The 21,959-nt window shown below is 36.6% G+C and overlaps 1 protein-coding gene across 2 annotated transcripts in view; it reads right to left on the bottom strand.

The window, feature by feature from the left end:
• ADK (adenosine kinase) overlaps nt 1-21,959 on the bottom strand; it is a 268,379-nt gene that overhangs the window by 182,541 nt on the left and 63,879 nt on the right. For both annotated transcript variants that reach the window (XM_054637303.2, XM_054637304.2), the window contains exon 4: nt 14,120-14,198. In XM_054637303.2, the coding sequence (XP_054493278.1) occupies nt 14,120-14,198 (79 nt within the window). The remainder of the gene's footprint in view (nt 1-14,119; nt 14,199-21,959) is intronic.

Genomic DNA, 21,959 nt, shown 5'->3' with positions numbered 1-21,959 from the left:
CTTGGAAAATACCCAACAACTATACCTAAACATGGGTAATAAAGCATACCATGCCATTCTCCATTTTGTGAAGGAAGCTGCTTTGGAATTTAATTATTAATCTTTAAACTGATTCTAAAATTTAACTTGGCCACAATATTTAACAAAAGCAAACCTGGATGTCAAGCTTGTGCTGCCTGCACTAATTGCTCCACTGAGCTTCTTTTATTTGCAAGAAAAGTATTAGGCTATTGACACAGGGGTCTCTTGGAAACAGTTTCTGATGACCAGGTCAGGGTTACCTATTCTTTTAAGTATCTTAATTCTCAGTATCTTCAAATCTTTGAACTGTACATAAGAGTTAAATAAAATACCACAAAAAATATCTCATGGACAGAAGCCTGCTTTTTTTTTTTCTATTTGCATATATATTCTGAATTTGTGTGTACAGCTCAGATTTTAAAACAGAAACCTGCTTTATTTTTAGCAGGGCAGCTTTGAGTCATCTAGTCTACAATTCTAACACAGTTAGATTGTCACAGAAAATCACACTTAGTCTACTTCACAGCAGCATTCCCAGCATAAAGCTCAAATTTACATTATGTATGTAAATTTAAAAACTGTCATTGCTACAGTTTTTTAAATCATGTTAGTTCTTCTGAAAAAATTATATGTGTCATACCTAAAGCCATTATCCAACCATACCAGAAACAGGGTAGCAGAAAGAAATTTTTCCTTTGATTCCTACCAACTTGCTATTATTTGTGACCCATCCGTCTCAGCTCATTCTAGATCTCTGGATCCTAGAACGTGCTTAGTGGAAAACAAGTCATGCAGTTTCTTAAAGAATTACTGCAAACAATTTAAAAAGTAGATATATCTTCATCAATAGCGATGTCAAAATTTGATAAGCTCCCAGTTTAGAGGGCCAAGGCTTGTAATAAAAAAACTGACAAGGTTATGAACCCAACTAAACAGGCAGACAAATGCTTACTTGAGACTAATTATTTGAGAATAATTTCTTTGGAAGAAAACCAAAACTTTTTCTATACTGTAAAGTATGTAATTGTTTAAAAAATGTAATTAATGATACAATAATTAAGTATTAGATATAATTGTAGCATAAGTGTATTTCTGCAGTGTTTTTTGCATTTTGTATATTTCCATTTAATAAAGTTTTGAAAGTAATAGCTGGAAAAACTTCACAGTGACTTAAATAGGCAATCCCTAAAAACTTAATCATGTGTTACCATCTTATGTCATTTATAAGATGGGAGTAGGGCAGATTGTTATAAGCAGTAGTAGTTAGCAACTTTTCACAGCAATTTTAAAAGGTAATGCATATCACCATGTTATCAAAGTACCTGCATTTCATACATGATAACCATTCCCAAAATTAATGTGGGGAACATTTCTGTAATTAGAGTAATGCTGAATCTTGGACTACCTCACAATTATCTTTAGGAATAAGCAAAGGATGCAATAATCTGAGATCAAATTCCCTCTCACAACAGTGCAGGGGCCCATGCAGACATAGCTGGACCCCAGTGAATGATGCAGATGAATTCCTGTAATGTAATCCCCCAGGGAGGAAGAGCTGATTTCCTGGGTTCTCAGTTTGGTGACCAGCTCTGATTTAGCAGAAGGAACAGATTTCCATGGCAGAGTTTAGGGGAGTTCAAGCAGCAGCCTCCCAATCTCTTTCCCAGGAACCCTTGCCCTCACTGCAGCAACAATTCACTGGCTCATGACATATCTACTGAGCTAGCCTAGGTGACAGCCTGGTAAATTAAAATAAACCAGCACCTATGTTCTCTGTACTCCAGCCTGCAGGTTGCAGCAATTCAGCAGCTGCTACAGAATAAGCTGACCCATTTTGAGATCACAGATGAGAACTGCTGAGGCCACACAAAAGTCAGCTCTCTTCATCTGTCACACCCACTGTAGTCTCTATTTGTACACAATGTCTTTTAAAAACTTGAACAATGAATACTAACAATGTTAAACATTAATATCAACAAAGTTCCTTTTTCATTTAATAATTATCTACTATAAACTACAGAATTAATCTAGAGTCATGCATAACTTACTCTACTGGAATAAGATCCCAATATTACCGGGTGGAACGTGCCTGGGCTCATCTGGCCCTTGCTGCTCGACCAGAGGCAGCAACTGAGGTGCCTTTCACCTCAGAGACACCCCTGGCTGGCTGGATGCTGCAGCTGGCACTTGGAACAAGTCCAGGCAAGCAGGAACTCAGTTTTAGCTCTGGTGGAAAGGCTTTAGGCGACGGTGAAGAGGAAAAGGAGACGGATTCTGCCGGAGGGTTTAATCCAGAGCTTTATTCCAGGGTCACGGATCTCTGAATCTTGTAACAGCTCCAACAGAATCCCGACCGCACGGTCCCAGGGTCCTGTTAAGTCCCGGGGACAGGGGGAGGGAAGGGGTAGGGATCCCACCAACCAGGTAGGAGGGGGGAAAGCTCAGGGGACAAATGACACTTGGATGGCCCAATTGTCCCCAGGGCTGAGAGGCATCTTTTGAACTTCGCCAATCAGAGACGGCCTTGCTGGCCTACTGAGATTGCCAGACAGCACTTAGCAGGAGGCAAGGGGAGGGGAAGGGAGAAGGTATTGGCACACCTGGGAAAGGACTGGGATAGCTAAAACAGGATATTGCATCACGCTGCAACATTACTCCACAAAAGATGCAGAAAATCTTGGCTAATCTTAAGAGTTCCAGTGAACTCGCAAAAACTGTTTTTAAAAACCAAAACTCATTTATTTTATTTACAAATTAAGAATATGCAATTGCTGATTTCAGGCTGTATTTTTAAAAGACAAGCTAACCAACTTAATTGATCTTACAGCTCACTTTTACCACTACAAAGACAATAAAATAAAGATGTATTCTTAGGGTTTACAAGTAAGTGTCAACACAATGCTACCATTGGCAGAACAAGAGTAAATCATTTTATTGAATTAGTTTATTTGTCAGACTGTAATGTCATGAAGATGCTCAGTATAATTGGGTGTAGTCATTTCACTGCAGTAGGATCTCTAAACTTCACTCTGCTTATACTGATATGTATGTAATATAAAGTATGTCTTCCATAAGTAAATACCATTCAATTCCACAAAGTCTGCATCTAACTCCTAAAGATGCCTTAGTAAATCAGAGTAGTCTTCTTACACGAAAAATGGAAAAAATAAAACTGTGTAGAATCAAACAAGTTGAATACTGCAGACATTGTTCAGTTAGTACAGTGAGGATGAAGAGGGAAAGATAGATCGTTAGGAACAGGACCTTGCATAGCAAGGCAAAGGATGAAGAATGCAGCTATTACACATAAAGGTCTCTTCCTCACTCACAAGTGAAAAAAAAACCTCAGTTAAAAGCAGAACACAAGCACAGCACTTGAAGTGAATAACTGCCAGCTTTCAGTACTTTATGGGTACAATACAGCAAAAAACTAAGTGGAGCTGCTGCATATTTTCTCATGCTTTAACAAATTCACATTATACAAGAGCCGTATCTTTACCCTTCAGGTCTTGTGACCATTCTGAATGGAACTCCAGCAACATGAGGTAAATACTCTGGTACATTTTCTACTACAGCTGAGATTATAACAGGCCTAATCCATCCGAATATTATTTTGCGGCAAGAAAAATAAAACTGTGAAACTCAACGCACATCAACGAGATCAAATTTTACAAAAGTTTCTGTTTGTTTCTTCGTTTTTTTTTTTTTACTAGACATATGTACCAATAAAAAGATAACCTATAGGCCTACTCTTATGGGTCAGTGAACTGCTAATGGAGCAGTCCTAGGATTAGACTTCTCTATGGGGAATTAATTGCATTATCCCATATCATTTCTTTGAAGAAAGCAGCACATTGCTAGTCACTGCAAAAGCCACTGCATCACAGTCTGTTCATGTGATTTACAACTTGTCCCTTTGAAATCATGCTCAGGATCCTAAAAAAAGCACTACTGTATCCCCTGACAAATCAGTCCTTACCTCTGTACACTGTTAAAAAGTTTAAGTTAATTCCTGTATTAAATTTCTATTCTGATAAACCACTATTACCTCCATCATATCCATAAGAAAGAGAAAGGGATATTAATTTATTAAGGCCTACAATGTAAGTTAGCAGTAATCAAAAGTAGAAAATCAGACATACATCCTCTTGGACTGAGCACAAATCATTAAAGGAGAGAAAAGAATGGTTTCAGGCAACAAACCTGTGGATTCAACAAAAAATTTGTAAGGAACTTATACCAATATATTTAAACTTTCTGAAGGAAGAATTTCCAGGAATAGTACCTCATAAAACCTGCACTGAGTTCCTAGCTAACAGCAAGATTGTCAATGTTTGTGTTAAGGAGGAAAAAAGTAGACTTCCAACAGGAAGCATTCCAGAGATGTGCAAGAAACCTCTCTAACTTGGCATTTCAGATTTCCAGGGCAATTAACTCCCCACTGTATCACATCACTTAACATTAATTAATTGCTAAAGATGTAGTTATGTAACTTATTGAGCTGCGAAGGATAAAACAGCTCCCGAGCTCCCAAGGCTTGACTGGCACGCCAAATTAATATCAGTGAAGCACAGGGATTTACCCTCTCTTCTGAGATTGCCAAATCAAGCACTCATTCTCCTTCCAGTGTCAACCAGTGGGAGCAAGTCAAATAAATGTCAGTCAAGCCATCAACCCACTGCTGCATGGAAAGTTTTATGGGGCAAAAATTTCTGACAAAGTCCCATTGTCATTCTGCATACAAAAACATCAGGGGGTTCACATCATGGCACATTTGGAACCAGGTCCCCTTACTGTAGGTTACAGATTTTTGCTGAAAAGGAGAAATCCCAACCTGCACTAATTACTGCATTGCCTAGAAACAGCTTAATTTTCAGGATAAGATAAATCAAGGAATGTGCTAATTAATATCACTCATATATAGCAAGTGAAAGCTGGCATTGACTCAGGGAAAAACAGAATCAAAAACCAATGAAGTTTGAGTTCCCTCATTCAGCATTCAGGTAGACAATAGCTCAGAGACAGAGTCTAAATTCCTTTGTTGCTTTTGAAAAATCCAAAAAAGTTTTTACAGCTTTAAAACAAGATGTTATGATAGCTAAAGAGGCATATAAGCTGAGTCAAGCTGCAGGCAGCTGAAATGCATACCCAGAAAGAACCAACTGCCACCATTATATAATGCCTTCTGATTCCATGTGGGTGACTGATGTTTGATTACTCCAGAATACAGAAACAGTTTCTAATCATTGAAATGAATGACAGTTTTGGATGGATGAACAGAGGTTGCATATGCACGCCAAAGCTCACTCAAACACACTGAAGAAGAGAGAGTTTCAAGGTTCTATCTGAATGGATTTAGCAGCAATGTGATGGTACAACTCCTTTTCTGTTTTTCTAAAGTATGTCACATCCAAAATCACTTTGAAGATCGTCTTCCTACAATGTTATTGATGTTGCTGGCCAGGAGCAAGACCTGAAAAAACAAGTGAATATGGTTCTGGTACATCAGACAGACAAGTCCATGGGACCAGCAGTGAACCACTCAATTCCACACCAAAGTGATGTACATAAGGAAATTTATCTTTCACTGCTTAACAGTTACCATGTAACAAAGTCAGTTCTCAAACTGACAGTGGTGTAACTGGAACACTCATTTTTGAGAGGGCAGATTTTAGGGACCTGGCATTGCAGTATCTGAAAAACAAAGAGCCACAGGCTCTTTGGACCTTTATTTTCTGACCATCCTGATATTGGCTGAAATTATATTCCCAAGTCTATAAATATACTCAGAGTCATACACAGTTACTTTCCAGTTCACAGAAAAACGCCTCACTATCAGCAGCCTCAAAAAGTCAGGTCCTCCAGTCCACTGCTGCATCTTGCACCATCTGATCCATAACCACATAAACAATGGATGAGCTTCCTTCACTAGCACAAAAAAAGCTTGACAAGTTCCCAGTTTTGTAATCTGAGGGGAAATTTGCTTACATTTTTGCAGAGTTTGTCATTGGGATGAAAAAGTTTTGTTGCTTTATTTGAAATGTCCATGTAGCTCTGAATAAGGCTTTGAAAATCATCTTAGCTACAGCTGAGTAAAAGGTCTGGCAATTTTCTCTAAGACATTCCAAAAAAGTCTAGGCAACTCTCAAATGTTACAAAATTTCTCTGACATCTGTACTGATCAGTTTAGGCATTACAGCAGTTTCCCAAGCTGCATGTTTTAATTCTGATGAGGAAAGGCTGTCTGCTCTGTAACAAGCAGGGACACATCACGGATTCAGAAACACGCATGAGTGACAGAACACGCTTGACAGAGTAAGTAGCTCAGGAAACTGATGTCACTGGCATGTGGTACTCCCTGCTGTGACACCATCAACAGGACATCATCTCTGCGATAGTGGGAACAGCCACTGCTGAATTTCCAGAGGGACAAACTTGAATGACCGTTTTTGTTAGCTCTGAGGCATGTTTTACCACTCCTTCAGCACATACACATCTCATTGATTAGGACTGATCACACAGAGTATTGAGGACAGGTGTTTAACAAATCCACTTAACTGACTAGTAGTATTTAAATTTTAGTAAGGTATAAATAAGAAAAAAATAGCTCTAAGTCTCAGCTCTTTGTCTGGTCTATCTTATTTTACATGGAACAGGTTTGAGAAGCAGGTATGTGCACTTGCAGGACAGCACATGGCACTGACAGAAGACCACACTGAGAATGCTACCCCAGCATAGCAGAAGCATGTGAGACCTGGCATAGAAAGGAGCACTCACCTCAGGATTTTTTTTTCTGAAGAGAGGGTAAGGTTATTACCCCGAGTTTATTAAACCATGCCAAACAGAAAATCGTTTAGAGACCTTTTTTGTACATTTTCTTAAAAGCTGGATTAAACCACTGAACATATTGGAAACACATGTTTGATGGGGCCACCAAGCCCATATGAACAGAGCTGCTTAAGGAATGAAAATGAAGCTGCCTAAGGAATATCAAGCGTATGGCCAAAACTAACTCTGAGGAATTTAACATTCCGGTCCAAATGGTTCAGAAAGCAAAAAAGCTACCCCTCTGAGCAAAAAAAATGACCTATTTCCTTTGGGTCAGAAAGATACAGAGCTAAATATTCTTTGCTTCACTAAGCAGGAGGAAAAAGTTGTTTAGGGGACTCACTTGCACTTTCTTGGAGTGATAGTCCAGAAACAGTTTTTAGAGAAAGCTACTCATTGTGTAAGTGATTTTAAGCACACAATTAAGCAGAAGATTTCTAGTCAATGGCATGATTGATTTCATTAAAAAATGACAGTTCCTGCAAAGTTCCATCAACATGAAAAAATTGAGAGTATGCTTGGGGTGACCCCTCTGATAGCCTTTCCATTATCTCCATGCCAATTATGCATGTTCAATACATTTTGAAGCCTGCTCCTCAGCCAAATCTTGCCTCCTGCTATGCCACAGTCTAATCTACTGCAGAGAAGTAATCCAGAAATTCTCACAAGTGAGGAAAAGATTAAATTCATCACTTATATGCTCATTTATACAGAATGACAACAGGGTGAGGAGGAAACCACTAAAGGACTGATGGATCCCTGTGTTATGGATCTTGTAGATTACATTCAGTAAGTACTGTTTAACCAAGGGCACTTCTTGGCAGAGAGCAATAAACTTTATTTTAAAAGCACAGAATAATTTGCAATGAAGCTACTTAGATGTTTACAAGATTACAGCTCACATTGTTTATAAAATGCAGCTCTGTGCCTGCAAGTATTCTTTATAGATAAATTTTTAATTTTATATATTATTTTTGGATTAAGTATGAAGTGACCCAGTAGACACACGTACTTAATATAAATCCAAAGTTTGGCTAATTACACATATAACAAGTAGTAAAAATTTAAAATACTTCTAAGCCTTTAGAGCATACCACTTTTTAGAAACAAGCATGAATCATTTTTCAAAGCTAAATTCTCATAAGTTCATTAGAATGCTAAAACACACAATCCCTTTAGATTAACAGAACAATTTAATCATAATGGAAGAATGAAAATTTGGATTAATTTACAAGTGCTTGAAATAGAGACTGATATTCAGAAAAGTGCCATACTTCCCTGATGTGAATTCAAAAGTTCAACATAATTTAGCATATTATTCTGTCAATGTTATCCCACATTTAAATGTCATTCCAATCAACACTTTATTTACTCTTAATAAAGATGTACTTTATCTTAAAGCCAAACTTCTTTAAAGTATCTAATGACAGGATGTAGGCTTTTCCCAAAAATGTTGCACAGCTCCAAAATTGAAAGGTTACAATTAGATGGCAAGAAGTAATGCAGAAAGAAAAAGGGAGTTATGATGCTTTTGTCAGGTGTCATTATACAAACATTACTGTGAATTCCCAAGAGTTATCTATATGAAAGTTTCCCCAAAATTCTATTTTACATTTTTCCCTTTACCTGCCAGTCCTACCAATTCAAGTTGAAACATGTCAAGCTACATTCTTCCAAGCTCACATTGCATCAGCAGTAATAAAACTTGTGTAATGAGAATTTCACATATCTGCCAAGGATTAATAAACAATACAGGATTCTCTAGCTGCTAAGTGAGATTCACAGCAACATTAGAGTTGCTAGAACAAAAATAAGCTATTAAGAAATAGGACAAAAACCAGGAGCTCCCATTCTGAGGATGAAGATTGTGGCATTCTTTGTAAGTACTTCCAGAAAAACAAGAAAGAAAATGTGCTGTTTGTTGCCAAGGTTGTGTAGTTTAAAATCCAAGTTATAAAATTCTATCAAATTGAACTTGAAATCCAGCACTTGTGTTAGAAAGATAAAACTTCAAAGACTATTTCTTGCAGTTCTAACCTCAGCACTCTAAAACCAAAAGAAATGCTGATAAAAATCATGCAAATACAGCCTGGTCAGCAATACTTGCCCTCTCTGCATGTGTAAGCTATTTGCTTTACATACTTTAAAGTCATGAGCCCTATTAAAAGACTCAGAATTTTTTTTCCTTTCCAGATCAATGTCTGCTGTTAGATGGGCACAGACTTAACTAAAATTACGGAAGGAAGCTGAGCAGTAGTAAAACACTGTCTCTATGAATCTGAATTTAGTTTGTTGGCAGAACCCTAAAACAATACATTATTTATGAACTGCATGCAGTTACATGTATGCATATTTTATAGATTTAATATAATGGATCCAATCATCTGGAGAGATTGCAAGAGCTCAGATTAAAGCAAGATGTCACATATCATATTAGATATAAAGCCAAAATTTAATGAGACAAGTAAAGGTCAGAGAAGCACACTGCAGTTTCAATTTGATACCCCTACACTTCTTGTTCTTAAGCATGCATCACAACTTCAAACATACAGCAAAACTAAAAGTTAGTATAAAGGGATAATTCTAATGCCAAGCTAACAGGAAAGTTAAATGTTGGTTTCTATTCCAGAAATGAAAGGATTGCAATTCAGTCATCCTCTCTAGTCCTAATTTTCCAAAGTATTATCAAGCGATTTTTAGTGACTGATGCCTGATCAATTGAAATTTGATCCAGCAAAGTTATCAACACCATTATTGGTGGGTTAAGGAAAAAAAAAACAACCCAACAACTGTGTCTAATAGTAATACAGCACCTTTAGAAGCATATTGCCTGCATTTTTCACTGATTATCTGGATTCCATCCGTTTTCGTATTGTATTGCAGTCAGGAAAGCCCTTTGTTATTCCTTTTACCCTCTTCCTGTTGTTTACATTCTGTCCCTCTTTTTCCAGTGTCCCAAACTAAAGTCTCAAACAAAAAGATGTTTCTATAAGACTTGTGTTTAAGGCCTTATAAGTACTCAGTCTGTCATAGTTAACCATCTTTATTTTGCAGGTGAACAAATTTACATGCAAGAAGGATTACAGTTGACAAGGAAAGTAGATTGGTAAGGAAGAAACAAGAATGGGACAGTGAGGGAATACAGAATCAGAGCAACATTTGCATTTTTATACTGTTTTTCCATATAACTTATTAACTTTTCTCTCAGTTTTGTCATTTCTCTCACATTCTCCACTTTCTTCACTTCTTTTTGTCACCATTACTCTCCTAATATGAATTGGTATTTCTGAAGCATAATTTGCTGTTAATTTAATCTCATTAGGAAATTACTAAAGTGTTGTCTCATTTATTTTATCTTTTCCATTTTTATGCCTGCTACTGTCATTTCTGGAATATATCAATCACTTCCCCCCTGCCCCTTTCATATCATGAGTCAAGCCATGAAAATAATGATTCCCTAACTCTTTCCAGGATCAGTTCAAACAACTTTAATATTCCAGAAAACCTAACCATAACGAGATTTAGCACTGCCCTTCAATACTTTCACATTATTCTTGGTACTCCCTTTCACCATTTGCAGGTATTTTTAAGAAATATTATTCTACTGATAAAAATGCTTATATAACACACTTTTGAAGAGTGTGGTATTTCTGAATTTCTGCCACTTTGTCATTTATCCTCCATCCTCTCAATGTTTACTCCAACAGTCTTCTGTATTTTTTCTGAAACAGGAATGTTTCCTTTGCTCTTTCCTTTCCTTTTACAGAGCTTCCCCTCTAATGTATGATGTGACCCTGCTCCCACATTTCATTGCCTGGAAATATGTATTCTCCATTGTACCTTAGAAGCATTTCTACCAAAAAACCCAACTTTTTTATTGTCCCTCATATGTCCAGACCTTTCTCTTTTTCTGACCCTGCTGAGATACCCTGTCCACAAAATGTCTGCTTTGGGCAGTCGACAGGGCAAACCTTCAGCTTTCTGATTTCCACAATGCTCTTCAACTATTGTTCAATCCTGCAGAGTGCCACACACTCTCCTGCTCTGCTGCAAGACAACACTGAAAAAACACAGAGATTGCCTTTTGTACCTTACCAGCCAAATTCCTCCTCCATGGCTGCACTTCACATCTTTCCTTTCTGTTAACATGCTGGAAAAAAAATAAAATCTAACTCTGTTCTTCACAGCTTAACTGCAATTCTGGTTAATTCTTTGTAAACTTCTAAAATCTTCACTTGCTTTATAGTTTATGCAAACCCCACGATTTAAGCTTCATTTTCTTCCCAGTTTTCTTCGTAATTCCAAACTTCTTCCTATTGGCTCTTTCTGTGATTCCTATCTCAGATTTTTCACACGTGACAAATACAGTATTTCTAAGACTTTTTTTTCTTTTTTTCTTAAAGAAACTGGCTTACCCTGCTCAGAAACAGACAGAGAGCATTTCTTGAGTAGATGATACTACCTTTGCAGGTACAAAGGAAATATCCAAGACATTTGAGCACATGTAACAGATGATGATGTGTTCATACACCATGAGCAGATGATCACCAGATGATCACCGTGTAAGCAAGCATCTGACAGGTTCATTTTCCCTTTTTAAACACATTATATACTCTAAAGTTTCTCCACCCATTCCCTTTGGGTATTTTTGTTTTGACATAGTGTTTCTTTTCTGACCTTTAAAGAGGGTCTATCTATCTGAAACAAACAATTCCATAACCTTGAGCTGCTTCCTAATTTCTTCCTTTTGTTTAATTTGATCTTTTTGTTTTTGCACTTTTCCTATTACACTGCTCTTTCCACTGAGAGCTCAGCTTTTAAAAAAGCCATTTATCAGACTTCAGGGCCTATTTGCTCATTTCCAACCATTTGACTCGGTAGCATTTCATTGTAGTCAGGCTTCCAAGGATGCCTTTCTTTAACATCTCATTATTTCTGTCCAACTTTTAAACAGTTGGAGTAACCTCTTTTAGGTTTTGGCTCTCATTGCACACATTTTCAAGCTTTTCCCATAATGTTGAGAAATTAGTAAGAGCTGTATTCTTAGGATTTCTTCCCTGCCTCATCTCACAGAGAATCCACATTCACACCAAGTGTGGCTACCTTAGCACTCTGAACTTATTTATTGGTCGTTTACTTTTCAGTCACCAGATAAGCTTACTAAAATAGTGTTTCTTTCTCCCATTACTTTCAACAAATTAATATATAAGTTGGCTCTCTCTAAGGTTACTTACACACTCATTCTCTCCAATAAGCCAATGAATATTGCTGCAAAAACTCTTCCAGAATTTCTAATGTAATTTTTGATTTACATTTCAACTACTTTTCCCCTATCATTCCACATTTTTTTCTTCTGCTAAAGCTTACAGAATAACAGCTTCTTTCAAGATTTCCAGAATTCACTTTTTTCCTCTCTCTCATTCTCCCATGTCGCTTTTTAAAGTCTTTTTAGTGATGTTATGTTATTCATGCACAACTGTTTAAGCTTCAATCGTATTTAAAACAGAAACTAGGAGATGACAAACCTTCTGGAGACAAATACAATTCCAGATGGCAACTGGAGCTGAATGAGGCTCCCAGCTCTGAGCCAAGATAAAGGAAACATTCACTGACAAAACCTGATCAGTGTAAGAAAGGCACATTGACACAGAAATACCTACATTACACTGATTGAAATTTCATCTATTTCCTTGACTCTATATGGGTTCTGTGTACTTCATAGTATAATTATTGAACAATGCCTGGACTGATAGATTAATGACAGTTAAAGAATGAAACATAGTTTACTAATAAATTAGCCAATGCCACAGAGGTCACTTCAAGGAGAGATGGAATTAAAATCCTGGGCTCTTGGAACACTTCAGGGTTTAGAAACTCAGAGTTTATCACGTACATTCACTTCTAAACCTCCCCAAACTAAATGCAGCAAGAGAAGGAGAATTTCAGGTCTCTCAACTAATAAACAGCTCCAGAACTCCCTCCAAAAGGTTCCCCTCTAATCAGCTGTCAGGAAAAGGCACCACCTTTACACCATTGCCATAGGTTAAGCACCAATGATATCTAACAGAAAATCATTCCAATAACTTGAGCTCCATTGATCAAGAGATTTTTCAGAAATATCAAAAGCAAAAAATTGTCTTGACCCCATGGTTAAAAAAAAAAGCTCAGAATGCTGACTATATTTTAAAAACATAACCATTTCAGAATGACAACACTATATACATTAAAACATATGCAACTTTTTTTTTTTAAATCCAAAATATTTACAAGACATTTGGGGTTTCTGAAAATGAAAACTTTAGTAAGGAAGCAACAACTGTTTTGTAGAAAGGAGCAGTAATTATGACAATAATTTTTTCCTTTTTATGGGGGGGCAAAGGGAGGAGCAACCTTTATTATAATATAATTTTATTTCTTCCAAATGTGCATTTAATGCTATCTGGCAGTCAGTTTTAACTATACAGGGAGCATCAAAGCTAATATGCCAGGATCATTAACAAGAAGATCCTAAGTGCCACTTGTGTATTGTGTATTTTTAACAGAATTTTACATCATCTCTCATAATATGAAAATATACAGACAGGTATATGCTTGAAAGTGTTGTGACAAAAGGCATACTTTAGTTATAGAAAACCTAACACACCTGAAACTAAATTCATCATTACTGTTGTTCATCATACCCATAGCCAGAAACATTCCCATTGTATAAAAGAAAGTTTTATGTTTCAGTATTTTATGGACAAACTTTGAAGATCTTACAGGATAAATATGGTTAGAATCACAGAGCAATGCAGGCTAGACAGGACCTCTGCAATTCTCCAGTCCAACATACCAGTCAAAGCAGAGACAGCCTCAAATTTACATTTGCCTGACCAAAGGACTCATCCTGGTACATTATGAAAATCTCCAAGCACAGAGCCTCAACAACTTCTCTGTTTAACCACTGTCATTGTGACTTTTCCCAGTGTAAGATTCCTAACTGCAGCTAGCGACCTTGTCCTCGCCTCTTCTCCTTGCAGCACACATCTTTGACAAAAGCTTTTCATCACTCTTGGTACACTGGAGGTGTAGCTATAACCTTTGCAGAACACTTGTGAAAAGACTAAAGAGCACAACTACAAACAAGTCACATACGACACTACCAGCATAGGCTGAGCAGCAGAATCACAAGTAGCCACTCTGCAGTGCTCATGATGAAACAGACAACATAGAGCAGATTCAAACACAACACTTGAAATTATCAATCATTCTTGGCAAAGGAAGAACAAACCTGGGCCACTTTAACAGAATTTTGAGTGGAACCACCAGCATGATATTCTACTTTGAACTTTTTCACAAGTTCTTCAAATCTGTTAAGAAAAAATAGAGAAAAAGTTAAACTCTGCAATTTTTTTTTCCAAAACAAGTAATAAACATTAGAAGTAGATGACATCACATTACTTGAAAACAAGAAATTCACATAGATTGACTGTTAGACATAAATTCATTTAGAGTTTGTCCAAGTCACAATAGAAAGTATGACATCAAACTGAACTCTTCACCTAAAAGTTGCGAGTGGAGTAAACAACCAGGGGGGAAAAATTATCTGGAGCATAAACGCAACTGCAAACTGTTAGAACTGAACTGTTAGACTGGTAAAATAAATGCTTGAAGAAAAATTGCATAAACGAAGATATTCAGATGCTTATTCCACCTCATTAAATTTTATATTCTGTTTCTAGCTTAAGAGAGAAGACTGAGGAGATCTGGTGCCTAGTTCAAAATTAACTTAACCCAAACAGTAGTGCTATATTTTAAGATTTCATTCAAAATAGTACTTTTAGACAGGTGAAGAACTTTGATGAAGAAATCCAGCAGTATATGAGGAAATTTGATAACAGAAAAGGTGTCTCCAGGTGAACTTTCAAACCCTTCAAGCCATCCTACTATGAAAATATAGAATTCTCTGTCAACATTCAGTAGTATATTAGGTTTGAATACTAAAACAAATATTTGAACTTTTAACAGAAGTGTCTACCTTCATATTTCAGATCACATTTTCTGGTTACGACCCAGCGACTGTAAGGCACTGTTCACTGTCTAGGATATGTGCTAGAGCTCTGATCAGAGAACTGTCTCCTCTCTGGTCACAGGCTCTAGAAAAGGGAACTGGAATGAGGGAGTAATGGAGTCTGCAGGAAGGCTATGCACAAATACTGCTTCATGCCTTTAATTTCCAAGCACACCTCAAAATGAGTGGATTAAACAGCAGGACCAGCAACCTCAGAAGATGTCAGACTCAGAAGTACTCCTGCAAACCAGTCAAAATGTTTACAGTAAACTTTGTTTGCAGATATGAGGTTCAAAATTACTTCCATTACCCTAATTTTAATAGCGTGTATTTGTCTTTAATGCCTATTAACAACAACAAACAAAGCTTGCCCAGTGAGATGTATTCCAATACATTTTATTGCATTTACCTTTAGCATCATTTTAAGGAGTGACACATCTTTATTTCAATCACAGTGCAAGATGAATGCTATCTACTAACCCCACCCTTTCTCTCCTCCTCACAACTCCAATCTTCTTACATTATGTGAACAACAGCTTTGGGGATAGATTTGTTAAATAGTGACTTGTTTATTTAAAAGGTTTTTATTGTCAATACCATCTTATTAATAAGAGCATTTTCTTTTTACAGTACTTTCCATTTCAAGTGTTTGAATAATGAGCTACTTACCCCTAGTGAACTACCAATGGGCAGACAATTAGAAAGAATCAAGAACTAAATTACTACATATGCTTTTCACAGTTATCCACACTACTAATTATCCACCAGTTCTAAGTCAAGCAATTGAAACCTTAAATGATAGCAAGTAGCTGAAAGTGGGAAAAAAAATAACAAAACCCAACAGGTCTCTTAACAATTGCTTTTCAAGCAAAGACAAACCATTATGAACCAATTAAGTATTTTGGCAATATTTTTTCTTTAATTTAATTGACATTTTCCCTTTTCACTCGATTTGAATATGTACTGTGCAAGTCACATGGTTATTTTTGTATCCTTGTATATCTATAAGCATGCAAGTTGATATTTTAATTATTTTACCTAAAGGAAATTCAAGAAGTTTCCATGTCCACATTATTTAATGGCATGTTAAGCCTTGCAAACACAGTTGAGCAAACTTCAGTTGAGCACCCATGTAAGCATCTCTAAGTATGTGTTCAATAATTGTCTTGTAGTTCAAATGAAGAATAAAATACAGACTATCTGAATTTGGAGGAAAAAAAATTGGAAATTGCCATAAAATACTATCTGTATTATAAAAATTTCAAGGTGACAGCTATGCAATCTAATAATCTGAACAAATTGCTTTACAATTACTTAATACACTAAGACAAATGATGGTTACACTACTTCAGATTGAACACAAAAACATGTATGTCCTTTTCTTCAAATTAAGATGGTGAAGTTAACATCTCTAAATATCTGTTACATAAAAGATAATGAGTTCATACAGCTGCAACTAAAGTAAATTTTGCTGGTCATTTTCCATGACATGTCAGAATGACAATATAAATTCTGTTGGTTTAATCAAAAAGAGCCTGAATTGCATCAAGAATGACCTCAAAATTCAGAATGCTCATCATTTTTTATCTCAAGATGAAGAGTCAGATGGACATTTTTCCCCATGTCAGCAGATGGCACAGGCAGCGTGGGAACTCAGACTTTGTCACTGTATGCTGCCTGCCTGACCTGCACAGAGAAGACTCATTCCAGCAGGCCTCAGAAACACAGAGCTTGCTTTTAGAAAACCTCCCCTTGAAGGAAGCAAGTCCAACTGTAGAAACTGCTCTATGACTCAGGAATGCTGAACAGGGCTGCTATGTGTCCTCAGAACTAAGCTGTTATCACACTTAGGAGAATTCGGCAAAATTAGAACCTTATGAGCACAATGGAATATTATTTTTGCTTCATGTTCTGTAGTTGCTGGCGTTCCTGAGTATTTCTAAGGCTGTGCTGTATCTGAGAACTGTGACCTTTTTTCTGACCTCACAACATACCATTACCTTAAATAACAGAATAATAAATCCCACAATCGGCACCATATAAAGGGGCCTCTATTTTTAGTACCGTGAATTTGTCCACCACATTAAAGCATATTTTAACAAAAAGAAGTTTGCATTTGCAGCAGCATATGTTTTCAGCTGTGGCACTGATGATCACCTCTAGCACTGACCAAAGGGGATATGTTAATGTTTTGCTCAGTTACAGTAAAGGCAATAACACTTCTGTCAGTTGCTTTTTTTTCCCCTTCTTCAAAAGAGAATGTACTCCTAATTGAACTTGATACTGGAAGGTGAGGCTGTTCCAGTTCTGGCAGTTTTGGCAGAATTAATGGTTATTTAAAAAAAATTATTGGGTGGTAGTAGAAGAAGCTATTACACAAAAGAGCACAAACAAGAATGAGCATATAATCTGCCTTTTTTTTTTAAACAAAATACATCTCCTTACTTCACAGGAGGTGGAGGCTGATTTTTAGAAGTCACAGACTCTTCTAACATATGCCATACTGTTACCTCAAACTGGAGACAGCTGTTAGAATTTTCTCCCAGTAAAAATCACTGCTGACAATTGCAACACCCTGTTTGACTCTCAGACCATTCATAACCTGAGCATCACTAGTCACTTTCTCTGTGTGCTCTTACTAAAATGTGTGTAAACCTTACACTATTCCTTCTCATAGCACCTCTCAAAAAAGCATGATTTACTGTACAGTAAAGAAAAATGCATTTGCTGTAATATCGAATCCCTTCAGACACCTGCAAAGATCATCTGTGTCAGCTCCCCCTCTGACCAGCTCTTGCCTCTCACCCCAGCTCTCTCCCTGCCATTGCAAGCACAAGTCACTTCTGTACATTTTCAAGGCCCTGCAGTGCAATGCACTGAACACACCATCCTTCATTCGGTACATTCACATTTACAACAGCCTCCGGGCACAAAGCTGTCAACAAAAATAGCTTTCCTCTCACTAAGCCATGATATCATCCAATGTCCAGTTACTAGAATTTTCTATGACTATTAGCAAAACTACTTTAAATCTTCCTTCAAACTATCTTTCACCATAATGTCATAAAAAAGTCATCAGCAAGGCTGTGTGATTTCCCGAGGCTACTCTCCAGCCTAATAACTGGCAATCCTCTCGTGGATCAATACCCATCTCTCATAACTTGCTTTATACACAAATTCTTAGGGGTTTGGAGCTGGGACTGTCTTCTTGTTACACAGCAACAGATACACTCATGTATGGCTCACCATGGTTCCAAAAATCAAACTGACAAGAAAAATAAGCACATAAAACATTCCCTACAACCAAAAACAGTCAACATAAGGCAGTGGAGCTACACTATGGAAAATTAAAGCAATTCAAGTAATGCTGTTAAGTTTTATGACATAATTTATATTAAACTACAAAAAAATCCTTTTCAAAGAGTAAAATAGCCACAGAACACCAGTCTTACACTGAGAGTGCCCCAGAAAAAAACCAATCCTGATGCATATGTCAGAAGCTACTTATCTGCAAGAAATAGAGAAAAGTAATCTCTTGTTTTTCAGCAGGGTATGTTGCCCTGGATATCTTTTGATATATCTGCTTATTACCTAAGATGTACTCAATAGCACACATCAGCAGGAACAACACATAAAAAAATCACCTGCCAAAAGCAGCTAGAGAGGAAAGTATTTTTTGCCCTTTTGAATGTCAGATAACCAGATAATGACAGCCTGAATGTAAGACAAAAATCAGGCTATTTCATATAATAATAATAAAGTATTTTCAGTGGATTTTATATTTTGTTTGGTGTTATAAAAATCTTCGAAACCACTAAGATGAAAACCTCTTAAATAATCAATAAAAGGTTGCAAGCTGCACCTAAGTCTATAACTCCTTTTCTTTAAAGGTTATGTTCTGGCTGGGGATGCAGCCATTGTTTATACCTCTAAGAGAGGGAGGTAGACAAGGATTTTGTATGTTTTTAAGGTATTGGATGAATTTTAATTAGATTTTAATTAAAAATCATAATTAATGGTGATTTTGACACCTTTGCCAGATATTTATTTTTACTGGCAAGAAGCATTCATATTAAGACATGGAATAGCTTTAAATGTTCAGCTGTGAGAAGAGCCAGACTAATATGCTGACAGTTGGATGTTTGATCCTTTTACTTGCATTTTTTCAAAAATCTACTTAAATCTTCAAATTAAGTAACCTGTGTCCAATTGCCTATGAAATCACTCCATAAATTAAAGAAGAAAGTATGTAAGAGAGCGAGAATCATATTTTACAACCTGTTTTAATAATAATAAAAGCTCAGTAAAACTACAAGAACAACACCAAATATTATTTCAATCTTTAAGGAAACCCTCAAGGAATAAACCAACACAAACAAGGAAATAATGCCAAACCTGCATCCTGATTGTTTTGCAGGGCATGGCAGAAGTAGTTATGCGTACATCTGGACAAGGCTGTCATCTGTCACATTCTCAGTTTCATCACAGCCTGGGCCAGTGCCAGAACAATGCAGGCAGCCACAGCGCCAGGCAGATGGGGCACATGTTGTTGAAAGACAACCTTCCCTGGTCAGTGTTAGCAGGCAAGCTGAAGCCCTCATAATCTCATCCTAAGAAAAATCTAATTTACATTTAAGAAAAAGGTCTAGTCTTGAGATTGAAACATGATAATTAAATCAGAGAGTATTATTTTTTTAACAGAAATAGAAGGGAGAATATTTTAGAACTAATTCTGTGGGTTTTAAAAAAGTGCAATTCATATTTTTAACTCTAAACAGTGTACTAATTTCTCTATCTAAACTGTACAACTCTGTGTTCAAAGTTCAAACCCTAGAAAGGATAGTTACATATATGAACACTTTCATCCCTAGTCTCTGAGACACAGATATAATTGGTTGCTCTTACTTAAAATTGAACCTGAAAGAGCAAAAATCCCCTTTTGAAATGAAGTACAATCACAGAGGTACATGAGGAAACTTCATAACAGCTGCTTGGCAATGACTGACTTTATGCAGAGCTAGTTCTTCTTATTAGCTTGGCACAGAATTAAAGAGCTTGGGAAGGGGTAGGGGAGCAAAGGGGAAGAACGAAGCATGCTAAGAAGGAAGTATTGCAGACAGGTTAGCACCATAGCCATAGAACACAACAGAAAGCTAAATTTGTTAGGAATAGGACTGCCACAATTGAATAGAGCACATCATCATATTTTTCTCCTTTATTTACTGAAGTTCACAGAACGGTGACTCTTCATGGAAGCATTTACTGCTGCAAACTAGAATTTCACATGAAGTATTTTCCTAATCACCTCATCCAAACAAACACCAAATGAAAAAAGCCAGTAATTCCAACCAGGTTAGGATTATGAGTACCAAATGTTATTATATGAAAAAAGAAAAAAATGCATAGGCAAATTGCAAGATTCATAGCTTTGAAATATTTTACCACAAATGTTAGTGAGGTTTAAAAAAATGCACTTAAATGTCAGTTTGATAAAAGCCAAAAGAACATTTTCCACATGTGTTTGCATTTAGGCATATTGAAACAAGATGGAAGAAGTAACAGTCATTCAAATGTAAGGTTAAAACATCAGCTCTTAAGATCATGATTTAAAGAAATTTCTGAAAGATTTTTTTTTTTTCAGCAGAGGCAAATTTATGCAAGTGTTCTTGAAACCCACCCCCCCCCCCCCCCCTTATTCCAGACTATCTGGATATCTTCCTCTACATTATCTCAAAATATATATATGATTACACTCAGAAGTATCAGCCACAAGGCAAGTTTTTCTGTTGATATTCTACAATGGTGTAGGAAAACGAAAACAAACAAACCCCATAACCCCCCACTCTCAACCACTAGATAATTAAAAGAGCACATTTCTGATTCTGTCTCTAAACACTACAAATACATACACTATAGATACACAGAGCACCTTTTCAAGCCTTAAAATTTATGTATAATATATAATTACTACAACATCCCTCCGTCTATTAAATTTCTATTCAAAATATTTTAAGAAGTTTCATATAAGGGCAGTAATCAAGAACACTATTAATAAAGAAATTCTGTCAGTTCAGTAATTCACTACAACTGCATGCTTTCCTCCCACTGTCTTTTTGAAAGAAGATCTTCCAAAACAACAGCCAAGACTCAAGCACTTTGTGGACACATCTAGGGATTTTCACCATAGAGTTTGTTGCAAAACACCGTAGGCAGAAGCAGCCCTCTGCCCTTATGCATAGGCAAGAAGCATCAAAAGGCATTGCAGGCAGGGCAAAGAATGGAGCATTGACCTTCTTCGTCCTTGCATGCACCAAGTCTGTTCTGGAGCACAAAGAACACGGTCATTTCCTTTGTTATTTCTCAGCACCATTACATTTACACTTGCTCCTGATGTTCCCAGTATACATCTGGCAGCTTGTGCAAGAATACTACTTCAAAAAAACACTATTTTCTTTTTGCTTCTCAGAAGTAGCATGGGAAGAATATGTGTTTTACGAGACCTACCAGTAAATTTTTCGTGTCCAAATTTACTTCCTAACTAAAAACAGTAAAAGGGCAAACTGTTTATCATATTAAAAGTAGTGAACTTAATCCTTTTATCATCAGTATCTTTGATCTACAATAAAAATGCAGGAACAAAAGACTAACAGGTTTTGAAAGTAAGACTAGATTTACAAAATTAAAAGCAAATTAGAGATCATAATCCTAATTATGCAACAAATATAAGAGACTGCAATAGATGCTTCCCACTTGGCACAGTAGAGACCAGGTGTTAACTGTCAATAAACCTTTAGTGAATGCTAATTGAAACTGCTGTTTCACAAAGCATCAACTTACTCCAGCTCACATCAAAGTGAAAATTTGTTTAACTTAATAAAGTATTTGCCAAGAATATTTTAATATTAAGAGTATTTAGTCATCAAGACATCCTAGACTGTATCTTTGCTACAATTTGGATTATCTAAAGCCGTAGTACAAATCATATTAAACTGTAATGAACTGACAAAAAAACCCCACAAAAAATCCATAGGCACATTCACACATGGTAGACAGAAATGTT

Source organism: Agelaius phoeniceus, chromosome 9, assembly GCF_051311805.1.
Source record: "Agelaius phoeniceus isolate bAgePho1 chromosome 9, bAgePho1.hap1, whole genome shotgun sequence".
NCBI lineage: Eukaryota > Metazoa > Chordata > Aves > Passeriformes > Icteridae > Agelaius > Agelaius phoeniceus.
The sequence above is the reverse complement of the archived record's forward strand: the minus strand, read 5'-3'. Positions and strand labels throughout refer to the sequence as shown.